The sequence below is a fragment of the Beauveria bassiana genome, assembly GCF_000280675.1.
Source record: "Beauveria bassiana ARSEF 2860 unplaced genomic scaffold BBA_S00001, whole genome shotgun sequence".
Taxonomy (NCBI): Eukaryota; Fungi; Ascomycota; class Sordariomycetes; order Hypocreales; family Cordycipitaceae; genus Beauveria; species Beauveria bassiana.
The window spans coordinates 1,860,458-1,882,022 of NW_007930836.1; the positions used below are offsets into that span (position 1 = coordinate 1,860,458).

At 55.6% G+C, this 21,565-nt stretch overlaps 7 protein-coding genes across 7 annotated transcripts; 4 read left to right on the forward strand and 3 right to left on the reverse strand.

The window, feature by feature from the left end:
* Nucleotides 1-126: 126 nt before the first annotated feature.
* Nucleotides 127-2,155, reverse strand: BBA_00603 (AMP-binding enzyme; the record flags this gene model as incomplete). The annotated part of the gene is made up of 2 exons (XM_008595700.1): nucleotides 127-2,030; nucleotides 2,149-2,155. 2 exons carry the CDS (start codon nucleotides 2,153-2,155, stop codon nucleotides 127-129), a joined length of 1,911 nt encoding a protein of 636 aa, XP_008593922.1.
* Nucleotides 2,156-2,794: 639 nt separating this feature from the next.
* Nucleotides 2,795-5,309, forward strand: BBA_00604 (phosphatidylinositol-glycan biosynthesis class S protein; the record flags this gene model as incomplete). Its single annotated transcript, XM_008595701.1, has 4 exons — nucleotides 2,795-3,066; nucleotides 3,144-3,196; nucleotides 3,594-3,874; nucleotides 3,933-5,309. The coding sequence occupies 4 exons, from the start codon at nucleotides 2,795-2,797 to the stop codon at nucleotides 5,307-5,309; spliced, it is 1,983 nt and encodes a 660-aa protein (XP_008593923.1).
* Nucleotides 5,310-5,835: 526 nt separating this feature from the next.
* On the reverse strand, nucleotides 5,836-6,191 carry BBA_00605 (uncharacterized protein; the record flags this gene model as incomplete). The annotated part of the gene is made up of 2 exons (XM_008595702.1): nucleotides 5,836-6,011; nucleotides 6,080-6,191. The coding sequence occupies 2 exons, from the start codon at nucleotides 6,189-6,191 to the stop codon at nucleotides 5,836-5,838; spliced, it is 288 nt and encodes a 95-aa protein (XP_008593924.1).
* Nucleotides 6,192-7,352: 1,161 nt separating this feature from the next.
* Nucleotides 7,353-8,944, forward strand: BBA_00606 (uncharacterized protein; the record flags this gene model as incomplete). Its single annotated transcript, XM_008595703.1, has 2 exons — nucleotides 7,353-7,711; nucleotides 7,819-8,944. The coding sequence occupies 2 exons, from the start codon at nucleotides 7,353-7,355 to the stop codon at nucleotides 8,942-8,944; spliced, it is 1,485 nt and encodes a 494-aa protein (XP_008593925.1).
* Nucleotides 8,945-10,460: 1,516 nt separating this feature from the next.
* BBA_00607 (aldehyde dehydrogenase) lies at nucleotides 10,461-12,022 on the forward strand (the record flags this gene model as incomplete). The annotated part of the gene is made up of 2 exons (XM_008595704.1): nucleotides 10,461-10,585; nucleotides 10,639-12,022. 2 exons carry the CDS (start codon nucleotides 10,461-10,463, stop codon nucleotides 12,020-12,022), a joined length of 1,509 nt encoding a protein of 502 aa, XP_008593926.1.
* A 1,158-nt stretch (nucleotides 12,023-13,180) lies between these two features.
* Nucleotides 13,181-14,800, reverse strand: BBA_00608 (amino acid permease family protein; the record flags this gene model as incomplete). The annotated part of the gene is made up of 1 exon (XM_008595705.1): nucleotides 13,181-14,800. One exon carries the CDS (start codon nucleotides 14,798-14,800, stop codon nucleotides 13,181-13,183), a length of 1,620 nt encoding a protein of 539 aa, XP_008593927.1.
* A 3,515-nt stretch (nucleotides 14,801-18,315) lies between these two features.
* BBA_00609 (peroxisomal copper amine oxidase) lies at nucleotides 18,316-20,445 on the forward strand (the record flags this gene model as incomplete). Its single annotated transcript, XM_008595706.1, has 1 exon — nucleotides 18,316-20,445. The coding sequence occupies one exon, from the start codon at nucleotides 18,316-18,318 to the stop codon at nucleotides 20,443-20,445; it is 2,130 nt and encodes a 709-aa protein (XP_008593928.1).
* Between the last annotated feature and the right edge of the window lie 1,120 nt (nucleotides 20,446-21,565).

A 21,565-nucleotide genomic window follows, 5' to 3' on the forward strand; every position in this document is an offset into this window, starting at 1 on the left:
CTCGTGACTACGTTGGAAATAATGCAAGGTAAACAAACAAACGGTCACCAAACATGAAAAACCAAGAGAACACGTAGTAGCTGCTTCCATGAGCGGACTGCAAGGTCACCTCTTGTCATGGCGATTCTATAGCTTGACGCGGCCCCCTTGCAGATCCTGCCACTCCTTTTGCCCAAACGGCACATACGTATCCCCCCGGAGCCAGTACAAGGTAGCGCCGTCGTTGAGGGCGTCGGGCTTGACGCCTGCGTTGCGCAGCACCGCCTTTTGCTGCTTGTTGGTGCCGGTGGTGGTCTGCGCGCCGGCAATGTCCTTGACGACGCGCAGAAACAGCGGCACGGCGTAGCGCGGCAGGCTCGCGCGCACGTGCGCGGCCAGACCGCGCAGCGTCTCGGCCGAGGGCGGCGGGTCGGTGGTAAAGTTGACGGCGACGCAGCCGGCGCGGCCGTCGTGATGGGGCAGCTCGACGCCGTAGACGTTGGCCTCGCGGACGGCCGGGTAGGTGCCGACGGCGTGGGCGACCTCGTTTGTAGACACGTTTTCCGACTTCCAGCGAAAGGTGTCGCCGATGCGGTCGTTGAAGGCGTAGCGGCCCTCGGCGTCGAGGCTCATGATGTCGCCGGTGCGGTACCAGGCGTCGCCGCGGGCAAAGACGTTGCGCAGAATCTTGGACTCGCTGGCTTTTGCGTTGTTGAAGTAGCCCTGGAAGAGGCGCTTGAGGTCGGCCGGGTCGACACGGTGGATGAGCTCGCCAGGAGAGCCGGCTTCCACGCGGCGGCAGAAGCCGGTGGTCGGGTCGCGGTAGGGCGCGTCGGCTTCGTGGTCGTAGGCGAGAAAGGCCATGTCGTTGCGGAGGAGGAAGCGGCGCAGCCAGCCCATGCGGCCGACGGCGCCGGCAAAGAGGTCGTTGCTGCTGAGGTTCCACGCCGAGCCGGCACCCTCGGTCGAGGCGTAAAACTCGGCAATGGTGGGGATACCGAAGCGCTCTTTGAACTTGTTCCAAATGTCCGGACGCAGGCCGTTGCCGACGGCGACGGTGACCTTGTGCTGCTTGTCGAGGTCCTCACCGGTGACGGGGTCGCGCTGCGGCGGCGCGGCGAGCAGGTAGCGCAGCGTCTCGCCGACGTACTGGATGCCGGTGGCGTTGTGCTTGCGGACGTCCTGCCAGAAGGACTTTGTGGAGAATTTGCGGCCGAGGGCCTGCGTGCTGCCCGAGACGACGGTGGCGCAAAAGGAGAGCAGGGCGGCGGAGCTGTGGTACAGCGGCATCGACGTGTACATGATGTCGCCGCGGCCGCGGCCGAGCAGCATGGAGCCCATGGTGCCGCCGGCGATGCACTTGGCCCACGAGACGATGGCGGCCTTGGGCAGGCCTGTGGTGCCGGACGTGTAGATGAGGACGGCCATGTTGGAGAATTCCTCCTCTGTGCGGTCGCTGTCGGGGAAGCGGATCGGGGTGATGCTGGCGGCCGCCGCGGCGACGTCGGGCGTCCAGACGATAAACTCGACGCCCGCCCCGAGGCTCGCGCGCACCTCATCAGTGACGTTGTGCGCGATGGCGGGGTCCAGGATGCACTGGCGCGCCGTGGCGGCCTCGATGCAGTGCGCGAGCGACTTGCCCGTCAGGTTATAGTTGATGAAGGCGGGCTTGGCGCCAATGGCCCAGAGCCCCCACCACAGGAACAAAAACGTGTCCGAGTTTTGGTAGTCGAGGGCGACAATGGCGCCGGGCTTGATGCCGTGATGCGCGCGCAGGTAGGCGCCGTGGCGGAGGACGGCGTCGTAAAACTGGGCGTACGTGTAGCGGCGGTCCTCGAACAGCAGCACGTCGCGGTCGGCGTGGCTCTTGCTGCGCGCCCAGTCCTCGAGGGTGTAGAAGAGCGAGAGGCGGTCGTTGCGCACGCCGCGCATGAGCCGCCACATGCTGACGAGGCCAATCTTTTGCATGGTCAGGTCGTACCACAGCCCGGACTTGGCGTTGAGGTAGGCGCCGGCGGCGATGGCGGCTGGTGCCGCGACGGCAAGGGGCACTGCGGTTGTGAACATGTGTTAGCGTCTTCTTTGTTTAGATTGAAGAAATGGAAAAAGAAAAAAAAAAAAAAAGGTTGTGAGTCTCAAGGATGGCTTTGACTTTGAGGGCCTGCATACCGGGCATCTTGGAGGGAGCTGCGTGCTGCTCTGTAACCGAGACGCGGATTTCGGGATCGGGGTCGGGATCTGTAGCTGGTGCGAGTTGAGTGAAGTGATGATGCGGTCACTCTACGATTTGGCGGGCGCAAGCGTAAAACGATTGATGCGCGCACAACGAGAAAGATCGGGGGCAGGGGGGGGGGGGAGGTAAAGAGGAAAAAACGAAGAAGGAAAGAAAAGGAAGTGATGTTACAGAGGGGGACAAGTTGACGCTCTGACACGTAGGAGCCGCTTCTTTGCCATGTCATCATCGGCACTATACATCAATAAATGCAAAGAGAGCCCCGGTCGGACTCTATCAATGCCGGCCCGCGCCCGCCAGGTTATTTTGCAACAAGAGGTCGTTGAGTGGCAGTGGGTTGGCTAGCCTCGGCTTGTTTCGAATTGTGGGAAAGGCGAGTTGACTTGGCGGCTAGTCTGGCAACTGGGTTAGCTCTTCGAACCTTCTATTGCCTGCACAAGGACTGGTGTCTTCGCCTTCAAATCTCTTTTCGCCGTTCTAGACGTCATTCTTGTTCTGAGAGACCTGAACTGCCCCCATGATGTGTCCATTCAGCCATTCTTTCGAGAAGCCTGTTTGCTGCTGCCACACTGATTATCAGCCATGCTCCCTTTCACAACCCCGCGGAATCTCCACGTTTGGTCACGCCCAGAAACGCCACTTATCCGAGGAAGAATGGCTAAATACCGAACACTGGAGCAGGCAAAGAACACCGAACCCTGTCGAGCCAGATTGAAACTTGACTTGACTGGTACGGAGTTTCCGATCTGGGTTCTGGCGTCCCACCCCAGGCCCGATGCCCTCGACCTCATCTTGCCCATCTTCGCTACCCCAGATATGGGCTGGAGCGGAGACTTGTTGCTACCGACCGGGCCGTATGCGACGTGTCACTGTACTGTGCTACCAGTACAGATTAGCGGAGTAGATTGCGACATGCTGGTCGTAAATCCAGCTGCGATCTTGAGGTTCCGTTTCCAATGAAGAAAAAGTTAAAGCTCGCCAGATGTAAACTGCGATAATGTTTCGTCAGCTTTTTGGCGGTCGATTGGCTGTGTCGCTGACTTACTCGTTTGGGCGACACCTAGGTACTTATTAGTGGCTTCGCCAGCAATTATGCAAAGTCCTTGAAATCGGGCCCGATACATGGGGCGATCACGACGACGGCCACCATCAACCAAGATATCGTGCCACCTTGCCGCAAGCAAGCCTGATAGGGGAAAAAGTAGACAATCAAGAACATGTCATGGCCCTCCACATCAACTTCAGCTCTGCGGCAAGTACCCAAATAGGTCTTTTGATGCTTTTGCATAAATCGTGCACAAAATGATGCACGTGACTTGGTTCCAAACCGCTACAATGCCACGCCTTGCCCTGGACATGTGCATGTAGCTGTGGTTACAAGGGCCTCTCGACAGCTTCCACGTTGCCAGCCAAAGAGCATTGTCTTTGATTATGGCCAACGAGGCATCGGCAGAGGCGGCTGCCTCGCCTACGGCCGAAAAAGTTGTAGGCTACACACCTCCTCCTGCGGAAAAGCCCTCCGACACTCGACGACGAAGCTACATTGTCTGGTCGTATTGGCTGATTGTCGTGTTCCTGGGCCTCCCCATATGGTGGCAGACCACGGCCATACACCGCGCACACCTGCCACTGGATGGCATGATGCGATGGGCAGATGGAAAGGTATTTTCTTCGCCAGATAACTGAGCAATTGCGCATCGGTGGCTGACTCGCTGTGCAGGCTTGCCGACCCGTCTTTCCGCTCCAGATTGAGATTCGCGCTGATGCGCTGCAAGAACCAGAGGCGCAACACCTCGTGCGTCTGACGCAGCACGCCCTCGACGACCTCAACGAATTTTCTGGCCATCACCTGCGCCTGCAGCTGGCCCCGAAAGACGCGGCGCCCGGCGCCCGCGACGATCCCGAGCCCGCCCTAACCATCAACTGCCGACCCGGTGACGCCGCCACGTCCTCGCTTAGCCAGGAGCGTCCGTTCCTCGACATCACGTATCCGCCCGGCGCCGCACCGCAGCTCAGCTCGGCGGCGTCGCCGCTCGCGACTCTCATCACTAACGAGCTCCGGTCGACGTTTGCCGAGGAGCAGTCCATCATCGCGTACCTCTTGTCGACATCGTCCATGGCCGCGGGCAGCCGCCCCCCTAGCTTGACCCCCGAGACGGCCGAGGCGCTGTCGAAGCGCACCACGCGGTCGCTGCGCTACTCGCCGACCTACCACCTGACGTTTTCGCTCTTTACCGACCGCGGGCTGCCAAACGCGTGGGACATTGAGGGCGCCCTGGAAGAGTACATAAAGCCCATGCTCGAGGTGCTCAAGCCCATTCATAACTTTACGATTGATACCCAGGTCCAGCTCTACGCGACGCCGGGCGACCAGTCAGAGGTGCTCAGCAAAGAGAGCCTTTCGTCCTTTATAAATGCGGCCGAGTGGCCCTTGTCTCCTTCGATTGGCGGCGCGCCTACCGTCAACTTTTTGCTTTACGTTGGCAACCAGACCATACGCCTCGACGACGGCTCCGATACATCGCAGTCCTGGATGATTCCTCAATGGGGCACCGTATACCTTTTGCCTCTTCCCAAGAACGAGGCGCACATTCCCCTGGCCACGCTAAAGCAACCCATGCTCACCTTTGGTGGTCATCTGCTATCTCTCCTCGGCGCCCCCGTATCGGGCTCTCTGCCGCTGCGCCTTTCCTCGCTGACGCGCATCCGGTCCACTGATTTGCTACTCCGCGCGTCGTCGTCGCTCGGATCCCTGGCACGCCTGACGGAGAAGCTGCCGTCCATTGCTATTCCCCAGAGCGTCGCCGATGGCGTCGAGACGACGCTGCATCACCTGGAGCAGGCGTGTGCCAACCTGGGCGGCGTCGAGGGCCTGACGCACGCGCGCATCGCGGAGCAGGAAGTCGAGCGGGCCTTTTTCGAAAAGAGCATGGTCGGACAGCTTTACTTTCCGGATGAGCATAAAATCGCAGTGTATCTGCCCCTGCTGGGACCAATGTCGGTACCGCTAATCTCGGGGTTAATCACGGAGCTGAAGAATTGGATTGCGAGACGTAAGAAGAAGGCTGAAGAAGCCAAAGAGAAGAAGGCACAATAGTTATTATGATGCATTTCAAATTAATATTGAAGATCACAAAATTGTAATATTATTCCCTGCTAGTGATGCAAGAAGCCTTAGTGGTGCGACGGTGGCTTGTGAGCGTATTGCATTTACAACTTCGTGATTTTCTACCGAGCGTTTCTTGTTGACTTGAACAGCCCTGCGACATTGGCTCATCGTTACGATCGATTCCGAGGTAAGAACTACTCAGGAATCAGTCCATATCTGCTAACAAGTGCATACTTGAAGCAGTGATGAAGATGATCGAGACTGTGGCCGAGACTCGGAGGGAGCACGCGCTGTATTCTCGCCGATGCTCTGTACGACCTGTGAGAAGAGCTTGAGATTCTGCAATATGTAGCTACAAAGGAATAGAAACAACTTTAAATACGATTCAAATTCTTTCGTGGGAACTCATATCAACAGGGCGTATTGACGCAAAGCTGTCTTTTATTTTTAGCTTGCCGATCAAGCTAGGTGTAACTCTGCTCTAAAATGGCTGACTCGACGCCTCTCGCGTCACTTAGCAAAAACTGTTTCCACCGTCGGCATCACGGCAAACAGCGTCGCACAAGGTGACAAAACGGATATCCCCGTTATCGCCGCCAAGACAGTAAAATAGCCCGCGATTGACATGGTCGCGGCTGGTGGCCAGCCCTGCATTGTGAAACGCATCGTCAATCTGCGGAAAATATCCTCCTAATGCCACAATGCCTTAATGAAAATCTTTTGATGGAGGATATTGTGGGGGTTTTAATCATGTGTACCTATCTGGAGAAGAAGCCATCCGCAGTAGTACAGACCGCGTGTGCAGTTGTCGGCGGCAACTGGGACAACAGCGGCCGAGAGAGCGGCCAAGACGGCAAGGATTTTGACCATGATTGCGCGGAAAAAAAAAAAGGGAATAAGATTGATAGAGAGTGAGTCGTGATTCAAATTATGATTTCTTGAAGAACAATACAATGCGAGAGGGTAGAGAAGGGAATGTTTGTAAAGTTTCTCCGCACTCAATGATATGCGTGAGAAGGGCTGCAAAGCATCTGGCTGACTTGTTTCGTTATAGAACTGGCATTATTACCCCTCTTTCTGCATTTGCTACACAAATTAGACGATCAAGCTTACTCCGTACGTCCTGCATGACAGCATCAGATATCTCTTATGTATGTACTCAGCTGTCTATGCAGCCTACGCTGCCATGGAGGGGTCCTTTTCTTGTATGCATTTTCGTTCTGACATCAACCCTAGATCATTTAGAGAAGAGCACTTTGTCCTTGTGGTCAGATAATTTAGTGTATATCGTAAATTGGCGTCAGTGATCTAGAATACATTCATAACTCGCCCAATCATGTTGGGACTTGTGTTCAACGTGATGGAGGGCGACTCGACTGACCACTGCAGCCGATTATCGTAGCAATTGACGAAATAATGGAGTATTACAGTGCTAGCCAAGAGATTATAACACCAAGACGCAAAGACGATTGATGATCATTTGTTTAACAAAGCATTCCTCTCGCGCGTTCACCACAAGCAAGAGGCGCCCGCTACGACTTTGCTTCTTCACGACGTGGTACCCTCTAAAAAGGAAGCAGTAATATAGCTTCACGGTATCAGTCAGCTGTTTTGTGTTGCAGTGGCACTGGGAATATCTACTGCGACTGGATTTGCCTGTTGGGTCATGGACGGAAGCACGAAAACAGATTGCTTCTCCCAGCTTACCTCTAGTAACCCTGTCGTCTAGTGCAGCTTCTTGCATTGAGCGTCAGTCTCGGCCACTTTATTGTTCACAACGCCTGACAATAAAGACTTGCTAGTAGTGCTGTCGGGTGAGACTGGGCCCTTGCCCGTGCAAGTCGCTTCACCATTCGTAGTGATGGTTTTGCATAACGGCAAATTAAATGCAGAAATGTCGCACAAAATATTTTCTCTGGTTCCAATATGATGCCCTTTTTGAGAGAGAATTCAATACTTTTCCCAGTGACTCAACGTCACATGTATTGTGGCTGTTGATCAACCAAGCGGGGCCGTGATGGCGATTTGGCGATGGATGGCGATCCCGCCGTCCACAAGCTTGGTCCTGACCGCATAGCGTCTCAGATTTTCCCTTCTGCATCCTCTCTCACGGCCGCACAGCCGCACAATGCCTCTACCAACATGCTGCCCGAGCCCGCGTTGACCTTTACGATCCCCAGTGTCCACGACGGGCTTCCTCTCGATTGCCGCATCTACCACCCCGCGTCGTTGCGGGCCAGTGTGCACGCACCGCCGCCATGGAAGCGACAGGCGGTCGTGCTCGCGCACCCGTACGCGCCACTGGGCGGCAGCTTTGACGACCCTGTGATTGAGACTGTGGGGGCCAGCATGCTCAAAGAGGGCTACTTGCTCGGCACGTTTAATTTTCGGTAAGGATTGGAGAGGATGGGCAGCTGAGGCGCAGATGGGAAGCCGGCCGCCTGTGCCCTGATTGCCGTTGGACGGCCCCTGATTGACATTTTTTTTTCCCACGCAGAGGAGCGGGTCATTCGGCGGGCAAAACCTCATGGACGTCGAAAGCAGAACGAGCCGACTTCCAAAGTCTCATCGGGTTTCTGGCATACTACATTCACCACCTGGACCACTTTAAGCGCGCAGACGCCGTGGCCCAAGGCAACAGCGACGAGACACCCAGACACAACAATGTGGCCAATGGAGAGCCCATCCACAAGCCTGTTCGTAGAAGGCACGTGCTGGTTGTGGGCGGCTACTCGTACGGATCGCTCATAACAGCACAGCTTCCGCCGCTGGAGACGGTTCTCGAGCCGTTTGCGTCCCCGTCAAGCGCATCCAACGAGGCGCAGATTCGCTTGCGAGCAGCAAGCCTTGCCGAACAGCAAAACACACTTGCTAGGCTTACCCGGGACGCGCTGCTGGAGATGAGCGCCAAGCGGAGCCCATCGCAGCGCGGAGTCCGCGTCGGCGGCGACGAGGGAAGCCTGAGCCCAGGGCGCGCGCGGCGTAGCGCAGAGGGCTCCGGTGGCGGTCGTCGCAGCCGCAGCGTATCCCGTGAGCTGGAGGAGAAGCTGCATGAGCTCGTCTCCAAGACGAAATCCAGCGTAGCAGCGCGCAATCTACACCACAGACACATGCCCGCAGAAACGACGGCGACGACGACAACGACGACGCTCGAAAAGGTGCCGGAAGAAAATGGTGACATGGCCCCAACGGTCAAGACGCGACGGGAACCGGCGGCACAAGGCCGACTGCCCCAGATTGCGGGCTTCAAGGTGCCGCAGCAGGCATATGTGCTGCTGTCACCGATTCCAGGCCTCGCGTCACACCTCGTTACGCTGCGGCTGCTGCCCGGCGCGCTGTCGCGAGCGCGGCGGCCTGAGGATGACCCGGCTGAGGCCAAGCTCCTGCGGCACCCGACGCTGGCTGTCCATGGCGACGCGGACTCGTTTGTGCTGCCGTACAAAGCGCGCGAGTGGGTGGCGCGGCTGGCGGGCGCGCAGGGCTCGCGATTTCGGGGCGTCGGTGTGCCGACGGCAGGCCATTTCTGGGCCGAGGAGGGCGTACTGGATAAGATGCTGGATCTTGTGGGGGAGTTTGTGCGTGGCTTGGTGGTGGATGATGGGGATGGGGAAGGTATTGAATGAGCTTTTACGCAGCGAGATGGGGGGAAATGAGGAGGAATGAAGCAAGAAATGATGGACTGCTTCGACAGCCCGGAGGGTCATGATATCTTTGACGGTCAGCTTGGCAGCCTCAAAGGCCACTTTACCAGTCTGCCAATCCTACAATGAGAAAGTTTCACGAACAAAACAGAAGTACGAAGAACAAATCTGAAGTCGCGGTGACGGCCAGTCGTCTAGCACAGGTAGCCGAGCTGTCAGCGAAGCGGCTTCACGACCGGGCTGCTCATCGGCCGAGTGTCCGAAAATTGGTGACCCGCCCCGATTTGGTGGTGCCGGTCTCCGGATGTACGCTCTGCTTACACAGCTCTACGTCTTGCCTTTGTGTCGATTGCACCGAACTGTGAGCTACTTTGGAAGTTCAAGCTGAGGAATACTTTACACAAAGTCGACTCCGATTCGCGCATCGGAAAAGAGATAAATGAGAGACGGCACGTTGAAAAGCTCGGCATTTGGAAATGTCAATTCTCAGGGAAAGGTCACGGGGCCGATGTAGGAGTGCAACAAGTCGAGACGATATCGCAGAACCGGAAATTTGGGGTAATGATTTATCTTTCTTCTCTTCCCATTGTCGCCGCGCTCCGACGAGATGATGATGGTCACATAGCTAATCCATTGAGAGGTGGAAGTCATTCCGCCATGGAAGTCATTCCGCCATGGAAGTCATTCCGCCATGGCGGACCACGCGGGCGACCGAGATGATAACGAGGGTTGGGGGTGTGGCGAGCGGGTCAAGATACACCCACTCGCCCCGCATCCGTAACCCCCCTGTCTGCACAGTAATCTAGCGGGCACGCAGTGGAGTCGGGGCCGCGGACAGCCGGCGCGGCGTAGATAGCTTGATAGCTCCAAAAAGCTCCATTATCCCATCATGGTGGAGGGCAAAGGGCATTTCGCGATAATCATCCACTTTGCAAAGTCTACTCCGATGCCGATATCGAGCGAACCAAACCACCCCTCTTCCCCCCGCCCTTGATGCGCAGAGATGAATGCCGTCTTCTACTCAGCCGCACGATTGTCTCGGCAGCTTGGAACCCTCAGAGCGTGCCGCCCCCGACGCAGCCCTTTCAAGGTACGTGCAGCAGTGTGCCACTGCGTCCCAATCCTTGCCCTTTTCCCGCATGTCTGTCACAGGCGGCAGGCTACACCGACACGCATGGTTCGCTGCAGTCTGCTGTGACTATTTGCATGCATAATCAGTACATACTATCAGTGGTCGATGGTGTGAGCAAAAGCTTGACCTGACGTCCTCCAACGCTCCAACCCACCCCCTCTACGCCGTTTGCTGCCGCCCCGCAATCGCGTTGGAGTAGCGAGTAGCTATGTCGCGGGGTGGTGGCGCTAGCTTGCTACCTACTTCACCTACCTGACTACACTCTCGAGCTTCTCCTCTTTCTGCTGCAATCTTCATCTTCTCAAACTCATCATCTCAACCTTTTAGCCCTTTGATACCATCTTCCGTCCCCGATTTATTTACAGCATGGCTCTCGAGACCCAGCTCAAGGCCCCCAACGGCCTTGACATTACCCTGCCCACCGGTCTCTTCATCAACAACGAGTTTGTCGCCTCCAGCTCTGGCACCAAGATCACCAGTGTCAGCCCTGCGTATGCTACTCCCCTACTGTTCCTCCTTCGTCCCCTGCTAACAAACGCCCCAGTGACGGCAGCGAAATCTGCTCCGTCGAGGCTGCCTCCGCGCAAGATGTAGACGCCGCCGTCAAGGCTGCGCGCGCTGCCTTTGAGGACCCCTCGTGGGCTGACTGCGCCGGCCGCGATCGAGGCGCCCTCATGCACAAGCTGGCCGATCTCGTCGAGCAGCATGCCAAGGTCCTCGCCACCATCGAGACCTGGGACAACGGCAAGCCCTACACCGTCTCGTTCAACGAGGACTTGCAAGAGGTCATCTACACACTCCGCTACTACGCCGGCTGGGCCGACAAGATCCACGGCCAGACCATCCCCACCACCCGCGCCAAGTTTGCCTACACTCTACGCCAGCCAGTCGGCGTCTGCGCCCAAATTATCCCCTGGAACTATCCCCTGGCCATGGCTGCCTGGAAGCTCGGCCCGGCCCTCGCCACCGGTAACTGCATCGTCCTCAAGCCCGCCGAGCAGACGCCGCTCTCCATCCTCTACTTTGCGACCCTTGTCAAGGAGGCCGGCTTCCCGCCCGGCGTCCTCAACATTGTCAACGGCTACGGCCGCGAGACGGGTACCGCGCTCGTCACCCACCCCAACGTCAACAAGGTGGCCTTTACCGGCTCCACCGCCACCGGCCGCGAAATCATGAAGATGGCCAGCGGCACCCTCAAGAACATCACACTCGAGACTGGCGGCAAGTCGCCCCTCGTCATTTTTGACGACGCCGACCTCGAGCAGGCTGCCAAGTGGGCCTACATTGGCATCCTCAGCAACCAAGGCCAAGTCTGCACGGCCACCTCGCGTCTCATTGTCCAAGACTCCATCCTGCCCAAATTCCTCGAGTACTTCAAGACGGAGATCAAAAACACTGCCGTCACCGGCGACCCTTTCTCCGAGGCCACCACCCACGGGCCCCAAGTCTCGCAGGTGCAGTACGACAAGATTCTGTCGTTCATCGAGGGCGCCAAGAAGGAGGGCGGTAAGGTGGAAATGGGCGGCGCCTCGGCCCAGGCCACCGCCGGCCATGGCAAGGGTTTCTACATTGAGCCCACCATCATCAGCAACGTCACCAAGGACATGACCATTTTCCAGGAGGAAGTATTCGGGCCCGTCGTCGCCGTCACGCCCTTTAAGACGGAAGAGGAAGCGCTCAAGCTCGCCAACAACTCGCAGTATGGTCTCGCCGCCGCCGTCTTTAGCCAAAACATTGAGCGCGCACACAAGGTCGCCGAGCGCCTCGAGGCCGGCATGGTCTGGATCAACTCGTCGAATGACAGTGACCCGGCCGTGCCTTTTGGCGGCGTCAAGCAGAGCGGCATCGGCCGCGAGCTTGGCGAGGCGGGCTTGCACTCGTATCTCGAGACCAAGGCTGTCCACGTCAACCTGGGCTCCAAGCTGTAAAAATATAGAGTGTATGCAAAATATAGTAAAAAATATCTTCTTGTTAGCCATGTATGACGAAACCAATACTACCTGACTGACCACTAAGAACTGCTTTTTTTTTTCGAGATTCTGCTCACTGCGTTATAAAGCAACCGTATGAATTCTGCTCAATGCAATTATAAAGCGGCCATATGAGCAAGAATCATGGGTGCCAAACGTGCTCAACCTCTCTGGTCCTGGTGGATACCAACTCTCGCCCGTCTCCCTCTTCTTAAATAAAAGACGGTCTCCCCGCGCACCCCGACGTGACTTCCTCCCAATCCTTTCTGTATAATGATGAAGGAAAGAGACAAAAAAAAAAAAAAAATCAAAAAAAGAAGAAGAAGCGCCGGGCCACGTGCAACTCGTCCATCGAAATTCGTGATCAAAGTGGCGCCATCTTCTTCTCTTTTGATTCTCGCTGGTGGTGGGCCTTTTCTTGTGTCGTCCGTCTCGGTGTCCGCATGCCCGGGCGTTGCCCACTTACACCCGCCAAAAGTGGCTAACTCGCATCACTTTGCTGTCCCGAACACGCCATTTTTTGAATTTTTGAATCGCTGCTGGCGAGATGTCCGGTTTTCCTTCTTTTCATGATGAATGTCGGTTGAATTCAAACTGTTACATACCAGCATCACGTATCTAACAACACTCATCAACATCGCTGATCGACACCACTCATCCAACATCACTCATCCAACATCGGTTCTTTCGACATCAGTCACGGCGGCAAAGGCAACTTTCCTTACGTGGATACATATGCGTTTTACTGAAATGAACAAGTTGAACAGACAATTGCTCGCATGGTTTCTAAAGCAAGCAAGATGACGCGGTATCGCTGTACGAATGAATGACTATGTGCTATATTTGGTTTCCCACTATCGGTATCGGTATTGTATATGCTCTCCTTCTCTTTCAAATCCCCATCATCCTTTATCTCAACTGCCACCAGTCTATATACTTGTCCTTTCTCGAGCCAGCACGGCCGTCCGACTCACCTTCACTGCTCTCACGACAAGCTAGCTCGACGCAGCTGCTCCACTACGAGCCCCGGCCGACGACGGTCCGGCAAACGATGACTGCGACGAATAGGCCGAGTCAAACGTGCCATACGTCTCGCGAGCGGCATCACCGTCGACCCTAGATCGGTTTCTTATCGTCAGGATGGCTGGCTATGAAGTGCGCAGTCGTAGGGGAGTGGGCTGCATCTGCGTACAGGATGGTCTCGGGCAGGTCCTGCGTATCCATGTAGGTGCGTCTGCCCTGCAGGAACCAGAAGCTGATGGAAACGACGAGCATGATGCCAAAAACGGCAATGGCCCAGTTCATGTCGGCGATGCTCGGGTTGGGTGCCGAGGGAAAGAAGAAGAAGACGGTCGACACTGTGCAGTAGACGAGCGAGATCCAATTGAGGGTCGGTCCCCATTTACCGAGGTGCAAGGTGCCGCCGGGAGGGAGGCGCTCGCGGCCAGCAAGCATGAGGGCAACGATGGGCATGGCGTAGGAGATGGTGAGGGCAATGGTGCTGACACTCAGAATTGCCTGCAGAACGGTATCGGCAAAGAGGTATAGGAGGCCGACGACAGACGTTATGGCAGTTTGCAGCCACAGGGCGCGCACGGGCATCATCCAGTACTCGTCGACGTGGGAAAAGTAGCGAGCAAAAGGAATGCCACCGTCTCGGGCAAAACTCCAGGTAAGTCGCGAAGCAGAAGTCATGATGCTAATGCCCTGGCCCATGCCATTAAAAGTGAATAAGGCGACAAACACGGCGGCGCCTTTGAGGCCCATGACGTCTTGAATGAGCTGGATAAAAGTCTGGCCTGAGGCCGGCTCCTGGAGGTTTTCGATGCTTTGGACGCAGAAGAGGCACACGCAGAGGAAAATCCAACCCGAAACGGCACCGCAGATAACAGCCATGTGCATGGTCTTGGGCACCAGCTTGCGGGGGTTGGGAATCTCTTCCACCATGTGAATGACCGAGTCAAAGGCGGTAAGACCATAGGCTGACTGGACGAGACCAAGAAACCAAGTGACTCCGTCGTTCCAGCCGGTGCTGTTGATCCAACTGCCAAAAACAAAGTGTGCTTTCTGGAAATGCAGCTCAGGCTTGGTGCCGACGGCGATGGGCAGGCCAAGTATCAGAGCAAAGAAGAGGACAACGAAACCAACGGCAACAAAGTTATTGAAGCCGGGCAGGACCTTTTCATTGCGGCAAGCAACATGATTGAAGGCACTAAAGCTCACAGTGATGCCAACGTAGACGAGAAGCTTGACCCATCCCTTGTTGGCGCCGTCCCACTCAGGATCAAACATGAGCTTCATGCCGAGGAGAAACTGGGTCATGAAGGCATTCTGGGAGGCAGTGAGGGTCCACCAGCCGAAGGTGTTGATCCAGGCACACATGTACGAGGCACGGCGTCCCCAGGGTGTCTCCCACAGACGAGAGATCCAAAACGCCTGGCCGAGGGCTGTAGGCATGCTGCTGCAGAGCTCACCGAGAGATAGGGCGACGCACAGGTTACAGAAAAAGACGAGGACGAGGCCCCAAAGGATAGCGACCGGACCGCCGTTGAGAAGACCAATGGCCAGATTTTGGGCGCAGGTGCTCCAGGTGCCGAGAATACAGAAAGACAGAGCAAGCATGCTCCAGATATCGAACTTGCGAGTGAGCGTCTCAACATGGCCCAACGCGGCAAGATCGCCCGCATCGAGGGCAGCCTGGTCGAGCTGGTCGAGGTTCGCCTTGTCGCGGTCCATCGTATATTCTTTTCTGGGACTGTAGGTGGTTTCCTTTCATTCTCTAGCGGACGAGGTACCGTACAACGACGGGGAACTAAGCGCGATGGGTTTGACGGCGGGTATTTAGCGAAAGCTTAGGCGTCGAGAGAGGAACAAAGGCAGATGGAGAAAGTCAGTTTTGAAGAGGTGAATTGCAACGTGGTGCCAATGATGATGATGATGGCCCTTATCAGATGCTCAGACCCTGTGACTCGATCAGAATAGAAGTAGGAGCAGAAGTATGCAGATACTGGAAAAGCACTTGTCGACTATGTGAGGATCGCGCCGACCTAAGTAATGTGCCAAAGACCAGGGGCGCTTCCGTGACCAGCACCTCCATCGGGCAGTGCGATAACTACCTAGAGCTTGAGAGGCCCCTTGGGGCGTGGATGGTAAGCAGTCCCCGGGTTGGCAGATGATAGGGGATGACTGAGATAGATGGGGACAGAATGCGCCCTACGGCTAGGAGAAGCCTAGTTTGACATGTAATGCTGCTCCAGAGAGACATACACAGCCAGCAAGCGAGGTGTGCGAGGAGAGAGGGAGGGGTGGAGGGCCTTTCGGAACGGCAATCAGCGTAATTCTGGGGAAGCCTAGCAGCGCCCTTTGTCGCGTGCAATAATAACGTAGCAGCGGAAAGGCCAAGAGAGGCGAGGATCAGTTAGCTGGGGCCGGCGTTCGGAGAGAAGATGGCGCACGAGGCCAGTCAGGCACAACAAGAGTTGGAGAAGTGGGCGAATGCTATTTCGTGGCGCTGGGGTAATGCAAGGACTATGCCGCTCAACGCCGTGACTATGAGGGACTCTCGACTGGAACCAGGATGACAGTGTTGGCGACGAGCAATGTTGGAACTGGACCATGCAGAAAATGAGGAAAAATCTGGGGATGGCAGAGAACATGGGGCTCCCCCAAAGTGAAGCCAGTTGCCAGGATGCCCAAAGTGGGGTGCCTCGTTGGGCGCAGGGGAACGGCTGAGGAAGATATCAGTACCTAGGTAGTTACTTGAAAGGTACTTTAGCGGCCCATCGGTAGTGGCTAGTTGCTACAGTTGTTACCAAATATTCATCATACATGATATTGGCAACGAGGTAGACTGGCTGGAAATTCATGGGCAAGTCACCAGGAAGACTCTGTCTATATCGAGCCACCCCCTTGTTTGACGAGATAACAGTCGCATGGACCGACTGGTATCTGGATATCGAACGGTATCAGTACACACGGTATCGGTGTTGATAAGACATGACAGCGCCCCGCGCAAAAAGTGGACTTGGTATCGTACATCTTCGCGGGGGAGGCCGAGTTGCTGAAGCACCTGCTGATACTAAATCGCATTTAATTACAGGGATGGTTCAGGTGGCATTTGATTAAAACTGTGGCGTATCATGGCAGTGCTGTTGCAAGATTCGCGTCATGGCATCGAAAGCGCCGTCAGTGTCATGGACAAGCTCGTTAACAAACTCTCTAGCCACCTTGGTAGCTACAAGGGCGCTTGCTCTTTCCGTACAACAAACTTATCATGCGCGAATATCAATCAACCCTGTGCCTGTGTCAGTGCCTTAAGGTGGTTCGGCACAATAACAGCGTAGTAATGTGTTGTAATGAGATTCTCATTCAACTGCTTCCTGACCTCTGTGCGTTGCTTGCGCGGTGGCTACCTTGGAAAAAAGGTAGGTCTATAAGCGGGTACTGCCCAAGTACCTCGCCAGCTGCAACATCTTGGCGGTCCGTCAGAGCCTCATTATGCAAACGCAACCACCCAAACCCAGTCAGTCATCGCCAGTTTTGATGCGCATAGAATAACCTCATCTCTTCATCCTGACAAATTTCCTCTCATCCATCACCTTGGACTTAAACACTTCAGTTTTTTCTGCGCTGGTCGGCCCGTCGTTGCTTTATAGTGTTGCACTGCGCCCCCGCCGAACAAGGTCGCCAAACAAGTTTCTTTTTTGGAACTTCAGACGATGAAACCTCGTTTTGCACCATTTTTACCTGGAAATGGCACGGACTCCTCGGCGATCCAGTAAGTGATAAACACGGGCACCGTTTCGGGGGTTCGTATAAAGCCCATCCCACACTGTTCGGTCCTAATCATTCCGTAGCTTCCGTTGCCAAACTCTCGTCTCCTCATCGCGGATCGCGGACAACGAACAGCTAGTTATTCACATCCAGCCATTACGCACTTGCGCACCAAGCATCTCCTAATCTGGCACACGCCATAACCCCAGAATCCAGTCATGCCAGCCAAGTCCCACATCTGCGTTCCAAGCGGCCATCACCGCTGCAGCCATTCGCCATCGTCTGAGACGCGCCGCCCCAGAATTTGAGGCTAGAAATAAGAATGCCATCGCCCGCACGCCCGCGGACGCCGGACCCGCACCAGCGACGGCGCCGTGATGGGGCAAACTGGTTCAGGGCAGCGGCGGCTGGTGGACGGACGTGTCTTCCATTGCTTCCAGAATAGCCATCTCTATCTTGATGTGAGCGCTGTTGGATGCAACGCCGATGGTCGGCCGGCAAGTGAGGACCAGAATCTTTGGCCGGCAATTGCCTGTTTCCTTTTTATGACAGTGCTGCAATCAGGGCTATCAAGGTCGCGCGCTATCAGTATCGCGCTTGTCCCGACCAGCGCACCGTCTTGCAGTGCCTGTTTACCCGTACAGGGTGGGGTTCACGCTGCCGCCTTCTTCACGATGCAGTGTGACCACTCGACGCTGCAATCTGTGTGGACAGCCGGTCAGCCTGCCGTCAATCTATCTCCCAATTTTGCAAGTGATGACGTCTCTTTCTGCCCCGCCCAAAGGATTCGTGCAGCTCGCTTTGTGCTTCTCTTTCCCAAAATGCAGCGGGCGCTGGCCACCCAAGCCAATACTGAAATATCTATTGCTGGGACCCGAGTCTGTTCCGCTGCATCGTCTGGCTGCCTACCAATCGCGATATTGTGACAAATTAATCTGCATGCTCGACAGGGAAAAGAAACTCCTCCGTCCCGCGGACCGCCGGTCTGGGACCAATACCATGCATGCATCTGTTCTTTGCAAAGCCTCTTCTTCCAGCACAACTGTCAAGCTTTCCGGCTTACCCAACCCGCAGCATTCGCCGCGCCATCTCTCAACCGGCCGACAAGGGCCCACGCTAGCTACACCTTCACGCCTTCGGGGTGGTCCAACTTGCTCGGCCGCCGAAAGGGTGCGGATGGATCTTATCCCACACATTCCACACCCCCAAACTAAAACTTTTAGCCTAATCATGCCAGACCTCGTGGCCTCATAAAATTCATGCCTGTTTGCCAAGTCTCGGTCAGGGTTCTCCAGGCGTGCATATAACTCGACACACTTTGCCAGCTTTGCCTCATTGATTCTTCCTCTATTATTCTTGACACTTCAAATCTCGACGACTTGGCAAACATTTCCTCTCACCTTTTCCTCGCCTTGGATATACTTTTTTTCTCTTCATACTCCAGCTCCTAGTCACAGCTTCCAGAAGCAACCGCCACCATGGCTAATCCCGCGTTACAGCCAGATCTAGATCTCATAGCTGGCTATGAGGTCTACCCCGAGCAGACATATGACCCCAAGACTGCTGCCAGCCTGAGACACCAAACACATCCCCTCGACCAGCTTTCGATGCAGGAAATCTCCCACGCGGTCAAGATGATCCGCGACAAGGCGAGCCCTGCCGAGGTCAAGTTCAACTGCGTCACTCTTCGCGAGCCGCGCAAGGCCGAGTACGCCGCCTTCAAGGCCGGTTCTGGTCCCCGCCCGGAGCGCAAGGCTTTCGCCATCATCATTCAGCGAGGCAGCAACAGCTGCGCTGAGGTGGTTGTCAATCTGACAAACTCCACCATTGAATCGTGGAAGCCCGTCAGCGAAGTTGCCCCCACCTTGACACTCGAGGACCTCGATGTCATGGAGCGCATCTCTCGCAAGGACCCCCGCGTCATCCGCGCCTGCGAAGAAATTGGCATCACCGACATGTCCAAGGTATACTTGGATGGCTGGGCCGTTGGCTTCGACGACCGCTGGGATTTCAGCCGCCGCTTGCAACAGGGTCTTGCCTACTACCGCCACTCTCCCAACGATAACCAGTACGCCCACCCTTTGGATTTCTGCGTTGTCGCCGACACTGAGACCGAGGAGGTCCTCAGCGTCGACATCCGCTATGTCAATGGTGAGCGCACGCTGCCTCCTCTGGACCAGCACAACTTCCTCCCTGAGTTCATCGAGCAGGGCTATAACACCACCAAGCTCAAGCCTCTGGACATCACCCAGCCTGAAGGCGTTTCTTTCCAGATTCGCGGCAACGAACTCTCGTGGGCTGGCTATAAGATGCACATTGGCTTCAACTACCGCGAAGGCATCGTCATCTCCGACGTCCGCATCGACGACCCTTATGAGGCTCGTGAGCGCACTCTTTTCAACCGAATTAGTGTTGTCGAAATGGTTGTTCCTTATGGCAACCCCGACCCCCCTCATCACAGAAAGCATGCCTTTGACGTCGGCGAGTACGGTACCGGTCTCATGACCAACTCGCTGAAGCTCGGATGCGACTGCAAGGGTGCCATCCACTATATGGACGGCATCATGTCTACTTCGAGCGGTCTCCCCGCTGTACTCAAGAACGCCATCTGCATTCACGAAGAGGATAATGGCATCCTCTACAAGCACATGGACTACCGCGACGCCAGCACTGTCTTGGCGCGCGATCGCAAGCTCATCATCTCCCAAATCATCACTGCCGCCAACTACGAATATGCCTTCTACCACACATTCACCTTGGATGGAACCTATAAGCTTGAGATTAAGCTCACAGGCATCCTCAACTCGTATTGCCTACACCCTTCGGAGACTGCGGCCCCTTACGGGACCGAGGTTGCCCGTGGCATCACCGCCCACAACCACCAGCACATCTTCTCTCTTCGCGTTGATCCCGAAATTGACGGCACCAACAACACGGTTATTCAGAATGATGCCGTTACGTCAGAGGCGCCGCTGGGCTCGGCCGAGAATCCGTACGGCAACGGCTTTTACTGCAAGAAGACGCCGCTGCGCACGGCCAAGCAGGGCGCCGTTGAGTACAAGCACGAGACGAGCCGCAACTGGGACATTGTCAACCCCAATGTCATCAACGAGGTGTGCCACAAGCCCGTCGGCTACAAGATTGTCAACACGCAGTGCCCCGCGCTGCTTGCCAAGCCTGGCAGCATGGTGTACAAGCGCGCCGGGTTCGCTACTAAGAGCCTGTTTGTACTGCCCTACAAGGACTATGAGCTATTCCCCGCCGGCGACTACGTCTGTCAATCCACCGGCGAGCCTGGCCACCCAGACTCGTCAGTCATTACCGACTGGGTCGAGCGCGACGAAAATATAGAAAACACGGACATTGTCTGCTACGTGCAGTTTGGCCTAACGCACTTTCCCCGCTGCGAGGACTTTCCGCTCATGCCCGCCGAGCCCGTCATGATTATGATTCGCGCGTCGAATTTCTTTGTGCGGAATCCGGCGCTGTGGGTTCCTCCCTCGACTGTCGTCAAAGATCTGAGCTCGCGCACAGCATTTCTCACCACAAGCAATGAGAGCAACGGCAATTGCTGCGTTGGCAAGAAGACGCCGGATTCACACCTGTAAATAATCAAGAAGCCAAGATGAAGGAAGAGGCATTGTTTTGACTGGGATCAAAACGAAATCTCATGATGCATTAGTCTAGCGAGTGTGAGTGCTGCAGCCTGGGAATGCTCTGTTGGAGCACATACCGGGTAGCGGCATGGATGAATTCTGTTGAAATTATTGTGTACAATTGCGGAATGATAGCTTTATATATAATGACAATTCTTCTGACCATGTTTTTACTCCTGCAACTCGCAAGTCTTGCGGCTTTTAATGGCAACAGGTCTCCGGCCGTGTTGTTCGGCCTTGGGCGGACAGGTTGGGGGCGACCTCGCAGGCCGGGTCGGCTCTCAACAAGGACCGTATTGTTTCCGAGCACTTGCGTTCCGCCACTTACTTTCCCACCCTCCCCAATTCTGACAAACTTGAAACAGCAACACTATTCATCTTGCTCATGTTCGAGCGTGGGGTGAACTTCTACGCGCCGGGCCCGCCCCCCTTGGTTCATGTGTACTTTTGTAACCATCGTACAAGTTCTTGCGACTGCACAAGATCTAGAAAACGTGGACGAAAATAGAGTTTCTCATCTGATTACTGCAAGCCAACGTGAAATGAACAAAGGATAGACGAAACCCAATTTTCAGAAGCGCACATCATCTAGCGTACATCATCTGGCGTACATGAAGCCGCCACAATCGCCTCCTCATTCTTACTATTTGTTGGCATTGGCGGGAAGGACGGGGGGGGGGGGGACTTCTCCGAGCCAATGGTGCCCGGCAGCCGTACAGGGTTTCGAAACAGGGCTGGCCAGAAATAGAATTCGACCGAACCTTTTGACCTTTTTTCCTTCTGTTTCCCACGTACCTTGACAGCATTACCCCCCCCCTCATTTTGGTAGTCTTTTGTGCGGCGTCCCAAAGAGGCAATTGTTCGGATCGAGGCGCGCGCTTCGGCCGGGCGAATGAACCAATCCACGGCGTTGTGGTGGAGCCTGCCCCCCCTGGAGGGCCGGTAGCCACGGACTGGTGGCCAACCAGATCCGTCTCTGGCCCTCTTTTCTGCTTAAAATAATTGAAAATGAGACGGGGTTATTTGACTTTTGACACTGACGAATTTGATATTAGTTTCTTCTCAATTTAGC